Genomic DNA, 11,979 nt, shown 5'->3' on the forward strand with positions numbered 1-11,979 from the left:
TTTCTTTCGTCATATTCTGTGCTCATCTGCTATTCTGTAGTATGCATTATTAGCATTGTGTTTACTGAGTTTGATAATATCGTTTATTTCTTTTAATATCAGTCTAATGCATTGCATTAAGCCATGTTAGCGTTTCAGTGCACGCGGGTTTCGTGACATCATCGAAGTCCCATTTCATTGGCTAGGTGCCAACCAATAAAACGGCTCCTTTGACCCCCCCTCCTCCCGCCCCCCTTTCTCTCTCACCGCCTCTGAGTTTCAAGTGCACAAGTTAGTTTTGCACCTGATATATCGCGGAAAGAGTAGCAAAAGTCAAGGCGCGAAATTTGAAATTGCAGTGACAGATTTGAGAAGTTGCAAGTGCCTAATTGAGGAAGTACACAGTAAATTTTGCTGTGTTAAATTAACTCTATAAGAGTTAAATTTAACACTTGGTCCGAGTGTATTTGGTCCCACTCAGAATTGGTGATAAATTGACTCTAGGCATAGTGTTCAATTTTCAGAGTAAAATTAACTCTATTTTGAGTAAAAATTCAACACTGCTCTACACTGAATAGTGTTACCACAGTTTAACACTGGGGGAAATTAACTCTGTTTGGTGTTACCACAGTTTAACACTAGGGGGAAATTAACTCTGTTTGGTGTTACCACAGTTTAACACTAGGGGGAAATTAACTCTTATTGGGTGTTAATATTTCACTAATGTAGAGTTTATTTAAGTTTTTTATAGTGAAAAATTCTCACTCAAGAGTAAAATTCTTAAAACCCATTTGTGGTGCAACTGGTTAATAAGTATAGTATAACAATTACTCTTCTACAATGTCAAATTAACTCTTAAAACAAGTTTTCAAAAAGAAAACAACTTCAACAATGTCAAATTTAAAACATTTATTAAAACAACATTCTGGCTCAGGACACATGCACATACATGAACAAAAACACATCACATCTGCATTAAATGGCAATACGGCACTACATGCAGTGCAGAATCTGTTGTACCATATTTCATCTGAAGATCAAATGGTTTGAAAGAACACAGCTCATTAACATTCACTACCTTAAAAACTCTGTCTGGATGCAGTCTGACTGTAAATGCATGGTAATGGTCATCAAAACATATAGTTTCCATCAGTGTTCCACACAACAGCACATTTTCGTCTTTTACAGCAATAATCTTGATCTTACAAAACACTGGCATCTCACATGCTACTTCTGTACAGATAATAAAGTCAGGGCGATACTCTGTGCCGTGGTGTTTGATCCACTTTACAGAATAGACAACTTCTGACATTACCACTCCTAGTTTGGAAGCAATCTCTTGGCCACATTTAAGTTCACAGAGTTCTACCATCTTTCCTGGGCCAAAAGACAATCTGTACTGGCTAAAAGACTCCCAGTACGTTGCAATACAAAATTGGTGCTTTGTGGCTAATGTTTTGGTGATGTTTTTGAAACTTTTTAATTGCGTTTTAAAAAATTTGTGTTTAGCTTCATAACGCATACACCACGTGTGAAGAATTGGTCCAATTTTTCTTATACACCGTGGGTAATGTATCATTATATGATGCTTTGGCAGAAGATTTCTTTCGGGAAATAATTTTTTGAATAGCTGGTGATGTTCAATTATTAAAAATTTAAGATAAATGGTCATGCCTTCTGTTAGGACTGGTGAAAATACAATGTTGACAATCTGCAAAAGTAAAAGCAAAAGATGCCAATGTTTATCATCTCTTTGGACTAAATCACCAAATAATAGGGGCATATTGCGCAACAAGCACCAAGATTGGATTGCATTTAAACCCAAATCATTGCTTCCATCGAACAATTTGACCACTGGAGGACGGTTCCTCTGCTGATTGTAACCATAGTCAAAAGCATGTACTCTACCAGCAATATCATCAGCGCTCAGAAAATTACACTGAATGTACTGCAGAACAAGTTTTACCTCTAGCTGAGCAACTCCTTCTAGAATGTCGTGCATTATATCTACAGCGAAATTGTTGGCTGTGTTGAAATACTTGAGTGAATTTAACAAACATGTCCGTTTGACACCATAAACATGAGGTAGTGTAGAATTAGTTTGTAAAGTTTCACAGTGCAGAGCATGCATCTCAGATGTTCTTAGTACAACCTCAGGATTATCTTCACAGAACACAGACTGAAAGCGATCTTTCTCGAGAAGACAAAAACGACAGCAATATCGAGCCCCAAATGACTCAAGAAACCCAAACAAGCTGTGCAAGCCCAGATTATCTCCAGTGACTTGAACAATAGTACCTCTAATACAACCTCCAGTCACTGGATTCTTAACCCCCTCAATCTCAAGTACTTTCAAATCGTTAACTAGAGGCACAAGTATAGAATTAAAACCATAGCGCCTAATATCCTGTGCATGAAAGAGAGCACATGAATATTCACCAATGAGGAGTTAAAAACTGGGGGGAAATTTCTTAATGTAAAATAGATGGCACCCAATTTGTGTATGCCCCTTTTAGATCCCAACGGATTAGCGGTCTCGAAATCGTCATAAAATAGCTGAATTTGTAAGGCATCTTTTTCTGTACAAAATAAAGGATTACTTTTAAAATATGCTGCATCACTTAAGTCAACATAAATGCCTTCCTTTGGAACATGCCTGGGTTTAAACAAATCAGCAAGTTGTGGATTTTGTAAAATTGCCTTTAGTGTTTCTAAAATGGGAATATAAGCAAATTTATCAGTTACAACAACTTGATCAAATGTTCCTGTGGTTTTATTTCTCCTGCTGTCAAATCTTGTGCCAAGCACAATTTCGCTTGGTTCAATAATTCCCCATTTTTCCATAAAGAGTCTCTTTCGTTTGGCTTCAGAATTTAACAAAGTAAATGGATTTTCTAAGTTTTGAAATGAATTTTCTATTTTTCTTTTAGTAGCAGTGTCCTGTGAAGGCAGACAGAGCAAAGCTGCATCCTGGGCCTGACTATGAATCTCAGAAACCATTTCCTCCATAGATGAAACAAAACCATTTATAGCAGATTGACTTAATCCAGCAACTTTTAGTTGTGCAATAGCAGACGCACACATATTGAAAGTGCTCTTATTTGACGTTAACAATTCAGATGTTGTGGCCACCTCTTCGGCACTGCCAATCTGATCAAATATTTCAGCACTACTTTGTCCATCTGCCTTGGCAGTCTCATGGCTATCAGTGGTGTCAAAATTCTGCTCACTGTCAATTTGCTCAGCATGTTTTGCGTGCAGATGTTTCCTAAAACCTGAAAAAGTACCAAACACAGAACCACAACCTGCTTCTATGCATTTAAGGCGAAGAATCTTTCCAGGAACAAAACCATGAACTAATCTGAAGTGCCTAAGAAGCATTTTAGAACCATTTAAATCAGCTTGACAAACAAAACACTTCATGGGGGCAGAAAAACGTAAGAGACCTAACTAAGCAGCCTTGCTCTGACCTCAGCAACACGAGGACTCTCTTTTACTTTGCCAACATCTATGTTGTACACAGTGGTCTGAATGAAAGTGTACATGTTGTGTAGCATAGTGTTGTAAGAGGTACCAAAAACAAAGTGTGCCTTAAACAGTTCGTCAAAGGCACCAAGAGAAGAGGTTGACTTGCATGGAATGGCATGCTGATCGAGAATGATGAAGTACTGGTGAACTGATTTCTTCTGAGGTCCCACAGCCAGAAGATAGGGCTGAGCACTAGCAGTGATGTTTCGAAGATGCTCCTCAATGTTTGTTCCACTCTGAGAACACCAAGCAAATTGAAGAGAACCATTACTCTTCTATATTAAATAAAAGAAAACTATAAAAAAAACAGAAAAAAAAACAAACCTTCTTGAAGACAACAAGATGTTTCTCTGCTTGAGAAGCAGACACCTTTCCTGGTCTCTTCCGGCCTTGGGCAGAAGGTGGGATCAGATGCAACAGCAGTAGTATAGAAGAGAGGTCAGTGTCCCAAACTGTTTAGACAATATTAATTATGTTAGCAAAAATTCATCAATAATGAAAACTGATACTAAAGAATAAATATTAAAAACATTTATAGGGACTAAATATATCACCCTTATGTTCCTCAAAATACACTGCATGGCCAAAAAAAAAAAAAAAAAAGTCGCTGTTTGGATTTAAATAGGCAAATGCTTAAAAGAGTTTATGATTGGATCATCATTGCAGTGATTATTATGTTTCATGTTATGGACAGTATGCTGTTTGGGAACAGTTCTTTTAATCCTAATTGATGGAGTGTGTAGCTTTTCATTTCTTAAACAACTATGTAGGAAGACACAGCATGGTCATATTCCAGGATTGACAATGTGAAGATTCATCAGGCTCAAACTGTGAAAGAATAGTTGGGAGGTGCATTAAGAATAATTTCCACGTATGAATTGGCATCTCTTGCATTGTCAATACAAGATCTTGACCATAAATGTCTGCACCTCTCAGAAAAGCTTCATTCTCCATCAGTTAGGATTAAAAGAACTGTTCCCAAACATATAACATGATAGAAACATAATAATCACTGCAATGATCTAATCATAGACTTTAAGCATTTGCCTATTTAAATCCAAACAGTGACTTTTTTTTTTTTGGCGAGGCAGTGTGTTAAACGAATATTACTAAATTAATCTTAAACATCTTACCAAAATTAACACCCTCTTCGGAGTCATCAGAAGGAGATTCAGCTGCTAGCAGGAGTTCTCCAACATCACTGGTGGTTGGAAGCTTTTTGCACTGCTGAATCACTTTTTTCTTGAACGCAGTCGTCCACTTCTCCAGTAGCTTGCCTGACACTCCTTCTCCAAACATCAGAACAAAGTCTTGCTCAATCTAAGAAAGGGAATCATTATTAGATATAAACCCTGAAGAAACTTATTTTTAGACAACAGCAATGCATTTTTAAAAATCCTTAAATATTTGATTATAAAGACTTTACTTACCAAACCTTTAACGTCTTTGAAACGTGGAAAGACTGTCAATATATCGCTTGACTGCATAGGGTCAAGAACCATGTTGCGGCGATAGTCAAATGTCAGTTTCATCTTCTTCTTGACTGCGTCCTCATCAGCAGAATGGTTCATGAATGCAATAGCTTCCTTGCATTCATCCTCACTCAAGACAGTCTCCGGAGTAAACTCCCGTCTTGCAGTTGGTCCACCAGACATCACCTCAGCAGACAATCCTTGTCCTGATGAATAAAGCATTTTAAAAGCTTAAACACTGCATAAAGAATACTATATACAGTTCAAACTAAAAAAAAAAAAAAAAAAAAATTGTAAAAATTGAAATGTCACAGTTAAGGCAACTCAGCAGCAACAAAACTGCAAAACCGTGATAGATGGCACAATGAGCTATGAAAAAAAGCAATAAAGGTAATTTCTGAATTTAATTCTGTACCTTCAAATGATGCTCTTCGTTCTTTAGCCAGGCCTCTCTGTATAGTTTTGATTCTCCATGCCAAGTACCCAGTGCCACTCTCACCATCATAGTAATGCTCCTTAGAAAGACAAAAATACATAGACAAAAAAAAAGTCTTAATTCAAGAGCAAAATACACTACCTTTATTGTGTGTGATCATCAGCATTTAAGACATGTCAACACAGAATTAAAATTTAAAAATGTTGTGATACTTACGTATCCATTTTTGGACATGGGGTCACTGAGGTAAGGGAACAAGGACACAATTCCTCTGGCGTATTTTTCTTTAACCTGCCTTGGTGGTGATGTACTGTATAATTTAAAAAAAAAAAAAAAAAAAAAAAAAAAAATCACCTATCTTTAGCACAGGTTAAAAAAACAAGAAATGATAGAACTACAGTGAGAGATCATATACACCAGTTAAAGATATGCAGATTACCCATTCTTTTCTGTTATGTCAGCTGCCAGGATGTTCACCATTTTCCTCCTCGTTTCATCTCCCAAAGTCTTAAATCGGTTGTATTCATTTATTATATGCTCCCCACCAGGTTTATGGACAAGAACGGATTCCACCAACTTAATAATAATAATAAATAAAAATAAAATAAAAAAGCATAAGTTTGGCATGTTAAGTACAAAACATTACCTCAAACAAGATGTGTAATTAAAAAAAAAAAAAAAATAGGCTATTTCAGATTGATGAATTTTAACTTTTCCCCCCAACATTTATAAATAACAACTTTGATGCTCACCTTTTTAGCTTCATCATCTAGTCTCATTCTTTTACTTGTAGAGCTTTCTTCAATAATTACTGTATCCTGTGAGTCAGTGGAGTCAATTGATGAAGACAGGGACAGATTCAACTGCACAGGAGAGGCTTGTGGAGAGGCAGATTCCAAGTCTAGTTGCATATAGGGTGGTCAAAGTCTTCATGATACTAATAAATAAGCATTGAGAAATGTTCTAGAAAGTAATAAAATAAACACGAACCTGCACCATGTTTTATGGTGAGAACACCAACTGAGGGATCCTTAACAACATCCTCAAAAACATCATCATCCACCTCAGTCCCCGATTCATCAATAACCTTCACATTCTCGGGTACAGTTGGGACACCGAATTTTAAAAAAGCTGGAAAAAAAATGTATGCAAATTAATGAGAAAGGGTATACATTACAAGGTTGATCAATTATTTGCTGGTAACTCTTAACATCAGAGCAAATATAACATGTGACAGTATATATTCTAAAATAAAATGACCAAATACCAAACTATTACCAAAATACCAAATTATTATTATTATTATTTATTTTTTTACAAATTCTTTAAAATACTAAAATTAATGGAGAATCATGATTTTTTTTTTTGTTTCAAACTGACATCATGGTTCACCCATGATTCTAAATAGACAACAAAATAACATGTAATTTACTAATTTACTCCAACAAAATGTTAATTGCTGCAGTCCAACTATTTTTTTTTTAACTTGAATGAATTATTTAATTAAATTAAATGTTTCTTTGCCGAATGAATCAGCCTTTTGAACTAATCTTTTGAATGAATGATTCAAGGACAAATACATTTTTTACAGTCTCTTGGCGCCATCTTGAGGCATAACGGTGTAATCGGTAGCTACAATCTTAATTTGAAGTGTAAAAAAGGTGATTTGCTCGATTTTTAATCTCTACCATGGACATCAATGCTTATATCCAGACATTAAACGTTTATCCCAGTACTTCAGTTATTAATTTTAATATTTGCAATCCCAGAAACAAGGATTCGAAGGATGCGTGTTTGAAACGACTGAAAAACAGAACACATTTAAATCGAGAACGCGATAATTAAACGATTAATCGCAGTAAAAGTATATATTTTTCTTACCAGCAGACAAAAATTCCTTCAGGCTCAGTTCGGTTATTTTAACAAATTTTTGACCATCCCCAAGTTTCACCTTAACCAGCATGCTCTGTAATAGGAGACAGAATTTTACACAGATGACAGTGGAAAATGGCTGCTATTTATAACAAATAAATAAGTAACAAAATTCTGTTGCAACATGTTGCATACAATATTTTTAACTAACGTTAAAGGGATACTCCACTTTTTTCGGAAATATGCTCATTTTACATCTCCCCCAGAGTTAAACAGTTGAGTTTTACCGTTTTAGAATCCATTCAGCCGAACTCCGGGTCTGACGGTACCACTTTTAGCATAGCTTAGCACAGATCATTGATTCTGATTAGTCCAGTAGCATTTCTTTCAAAATGACCAAAGAGTTTCAATATTTTTCCTATTTAAAACTTGACTCTTCTGTAGTTAAACCGTGTACTAAGATCGACGGAAAATGAAAAGTTGCGATTTTCTAAGCCTATATGACTAGGAACTACTCTCATTCCGGCGTAATAATCAAGGAACTGTGCGGCTGTACCATGAGTGCAGCAGGCGTAGTGATATGACGCAGCGCCTGAAAATAGGTCTAATAGGTTAGACAAACTTAGTCCCGGTCACGTTGGAAGAAGTTACCGAGCTGGGGACTATTTTCAGGCGCTGCGTCATATCATTACGCCTGCTGCACCCATGGTACAGACACACAGTTCCTTGATTATTACGCTGGAATGAGAGTAGTTCCTAGCCATATCAGCCTAGAAAATCGCAACTTTTCATTTTCCGTCGATCTTAGTACACGGTTTAACTACAGAAGAGTCAAGTTTTAAATAGGAAAAATATTGAAACTTTTTGGTCATTTTGAAAGAAATGCTACTGGACTAATCAGAATCAATGATCTGTGCTAAGCTATGCTAAAAGTGGTACCGTCAGAACCGGAGTTCGGCTGAATGGATTCTAAAACGGTAAAACTCAACTGTTTAACTCTGGGGGAGATGTAAAATGAGCTTATTTCCGAAAAAAGTGGAGTATCCCTTTAACGTTAGCCTAACGTTAGGTCTTTGAATTTGAACATTGTCATTTTGACCGTCCCATAAAATCGGGCGGCTAATGCATTGCATAAAACTCAACGTTCAAAAATAACAATATACAAATTATCTGGATATAACAATACCAACTTCAATCAACAGAAATACAAATTAAATAAGATTTTTGACATCATTCTAGATTAAATTACCACATTGTGATGAAAAAAATATTTCTCCACCACATGAACTCACCGCGAAGTTGTTCCATTCGGAGTTTGAACCTATCAAATTACACAAAGTTCATCAAACTACAACATATACAGTAATATTAACACATGTATTCACATAAAATGTTAAAATTATGTTTTAAAGTGTTACTTAAAAGAGCTTACCATTTGGTGCGATGTAGAAGAAAATGGCGACAACCACGAGGAAATTCAAGTCAGATCTGGTTAGGTTGAGGGGCGGAGCTTAACGGTGTAAATTAACGAGACATAATTTAACTCTGATAATTTTCACCAACACTAGGGGGTATCTTTCACTAGTTGTTGTTAAATTAACTCCTTAAGAGTAAATGTAGAGTAACACTGCTTGTTTAACACTGTTAGTTTTACTGTGTACCGCGAATGTGAATGTAAGATTAAACGCAAAATATATATTACAAGTTTGTGTCTGTCGTTGTATTTCTGTGAATGGCATTTTACACATTTGTGTCTTCTTGTCTGCAGCTTCAGATTCAGAATACGGGTTTGTGACTATTGTATGCGAGTGCAAATTTCAACATTAAACTTCAGATTTTTATTTTACAGGTTTTCACATTGGAGCTGTGAGTGTAAATGTTCATGTACAAGTACCAATATTTATTGTACAAGTTCTCAAATTCACATCTACGTGCTCTCGAGTTTTGCTACTGATTTACCTTCATAGTGATTATTGGTCACTTTTATTGTAACTATGCAATGAATATGTCCTTTAGCAAAACACCTGATGAACACTGACACTTTTTTGATAAAGGCATTAGGCAGAAATCAAGTACAGTTTATGAAGCTGAAAAGAGAAAACAAAATGCTTTAACAATATGGAAAAAGATAAATCACTATTTTCAATATTGGTTCTGCATATATCAAAGAGATCCTGAGGAGGAATGGGACTTCACATGAAGACTTTCAGAAACTGTGACAGAGCAAAGGGTGCACCTCGCTGGACACATCCTACGCATGCCCAAACAACAACACCCAAACACAGTGATGAAGTGGACACCACCAGGAGGATGCAGGAGACAGGGAAGACCAAGGAAGACATGGAGACAGATGTTTCATGAAGACCTGAAGAATGTCAGTGTCCCATGGGAAGATGTGAAGAACCTGGCCACGGATCGAATACGTTGGAGGACAGTTGTTGCCCAGTGTGCCCAGCACAGGACTTGATGATGACGTTGTGAGTTTATAACTGTAGGATATGTTTTCTGTAAAGAGTGTTGCATAATTAAATGTTAAAAGCATTTTTATGTAATAAGTTCACTGATATGTGGGCATTTCTATGAATAAAAGTATGTCTTTAATAGCAAGCAATAATCATGAAAATGATTTACATGCAAACGGGACAGTTATCAGCAGTGTTACTGCTCTGATTATGACAAAATAATCGAGTATCTGATGTCATGTGATAAGTCAGATAAGCTTTTCCACTCTTGCAAACAGAGGTAGGTTATGAGGTGTGGAGAGACATCATGTATCACTGGAACATAAACAGACAGGGTCCAATTTGCAATTAATATAAACTTTCTGACAGTGTGTGTGACATCCGACAACTTTCCAAGAAGTGGCGCAACTGATTTACAAATATCGCGATAAATATGTACAGGAATTGAGGCAGTAGCCAATGACAGCACTATAGGAGTAAAAGCTGCAGGATTGTGTACGAGTATACAAATATGTACGAGTATCGTACGAATTTGACAACTTGTTAAATCTTGTGAATTATTAAGACTTTCAGACTATGTTTGTACTGATTGGGCTATGGGTTTTGTGAGAAAAGTTTTAAGAAACAACAAATGCTTGATAAAATGTTTGATTTAGGGTTAAAACCAACACATACATACCATTGCGAATATTTGCCTTTGTAGCTGTCCGTCTCCTCCGTTTACTTCTCCTCAAACAATAATGGAATGCCTGAGTCCGAAAGGCCCTTTTGGTCTTTTCAGCTGAAAAAAGAGAAAAGAAAATATCATTATGTATAATATATAGGATTATTTAAAGGGAAAAGTACTGATTTACCTTACAAATATTGGATGTTACATTATAAAGCCTTACAAGCATGGCAAGTGTTGTGGTTAATATGCATTTACAACAAATATCACTTTAAAACTATCAATACTGAGGTAAAAGCATGGTAAATTTTGTGATTACTGTCCTTACTAAACCAATCACAGTAAAACTAAGGTTACTGGTTTAAAGCATGGTAAGTTTTGTGGTTACTGTGCATTTACAATAAGTACCACATTAAAACTACAAATAGTGTGGTAAAAGCATGGAAGTTTTGTGATTACTGTCTTTTTACTACACTTATCACAGTAAAACTAATGTTACTGTGGTAAAAGCATGGTAAGTGTTGTTTTTACTGTGCTTCTACTACAAATACAACTTTGGAACTAATTGTACTATTTTTAATCTGATATGAATATCTAGGCCTATAGCACGTCACGTGACAGGCAGTGTTAATCACCCTGTTTTGAATTAGAAAGCAATGAAACGCAAAGTCTCCGTGGAGATGGCAGATATAATGGCAGATTAATATCGACAAACAGAAAAGACATGATATCACACATTATTAGGACAGCGTATTTGGGTATTTACTTACCAACATCTGACACACGTGAACTGATGCCAAATATCGCGATGTGTTCGGAACGAGACTTCTTCAGCGCGATTTCCTACTGATAAAATATAATTTAAAAAATATCAATAAACAGCAAAGCAATCCAGCTTCCCTGGCAATAAGACCGAAATAATAACATTAAAAAAATACATAAAAATACATAAGATCTCGTGAATACATGTTGATTAAACAGCTTCTCTGCTGCAGCGACAGCCATTCAGAAAGAATTGTGCTGTTATTATCACGAAAGACGCTTCCCATTGAAAATACATTAGTTTAAAAAATGTGCTGGTATTACGAAAATAACGAAATAAACGTGTCCGTGGCACGAATCAATAGATTAAATTACGTGACCATATCACGAACTGCCGTGCGTTGTTAAACTCATCGCTGAACGCGCTAAACCTTTGCGGGGAGGCCGGGGACTTTGATATCAGATTGCGAGGGGTTTTAAACATCAAAAACCAGTTGGAGGGCCAGATAAAAATTATCTGGGTGCCACCATTTGACTCGCCCTGGCATAGATAATATTTTGTAGCCCAATGAGAAAAAAGGGAGTAAATAATTAAAACAAAATGAACAGCATTAGCTGCTACGTGTGAAAAGAAACCTGCTTTGGATGTATTATGTTCAGGACAAACGTAATAGCACTGCAATAGATTGGCTATATTAGGTTAAGGACCAACGTAATAGCACTGCTTATATTAGGTTAAGGACCAACGTAATAGCACTGCTTATATGTTGGCATGTAACGTAATTGCGATTTGCAAAATGT

General features: G+C 36.1%; 1 protein-coding gene across 1 annotated transcript; it reads right to left on the minus strand.

The window, feature by feature from the left end:
* Window positions 1-2,430: 2,430 nt before the first annotated feature.
* On the minus strand, window positions 2,431-8,889 carry LOC311306662 (uncharacterized protein). The gene is made up of 11 exons (XM_084435184.1): window positions 8,580-8,889; window positions 7,297-7,381; window positions 6,406-6,546; window positions 6,168-6,316; window positions 5,855-5,991; window positions 5,632-5,725; window positions 5,395-5,494; window positions 4,938-5,185; window positions 4,641-4,827; window positions 3,832-3,959; window positions 2,431-3,743 (listed from the first exon to the last, which is right to left on the minus strand). Exons 2-11 carry the CDS (start codon window positions 7,376-7,378, stop codon window positions 3,426-3,428), a joined length of 1,584 nt encoding a protein of 527 aa, XP_084291310.1. The 5' UTR covers window positions 7,379-7,381; window positions 8,580-8,889; the 3' UTR covers window positions 2,431-3,425.
* Between the last annotated feature and the right edge of the window lie 3,090 nt (window positions 8,890-11,979).

This window comes from Rutilus rutilus (genome assembly GCF_951802725.1).
Source record: "Rutilus rutilus genome assembly, chromosome: 1".
NCBI classification, from domain to species: Eukaryota; Metazoa; Chordata; class Actinopteri; order Cypriniformes; family Leuciscidae; genus Rutilus; species Rutilus rutilus.

What these genes read in the sequence shown, in the direction of transcription:
- LOC311306662 (XM_084435184.1), bottom strand. Translation starts at nt 7,378, where the DNA reads ATGCTGGTTAAGGTGAAACTTGGGGATGGTCAAAAATTTGTTAAAATA. An exon ending in TAGATGATGAAGCTAAAAAG is followed by an intron (nt 5,992 to 6,167) that starts GTGAGCATCAAA and finishes ATTATTATTAAG; the next exon opens with TTGGTGGAATCCGTTCTTGT. An exon ending in TCAAAGACGTTAAAGGTTTG is followed by an intron (nt 4,828 to 4,937) that starts GTAAGTAAAGTC and finishes TCCCTTTCTTAG; the next exon opens with ATTGAGCAAGACTTTGTTCT.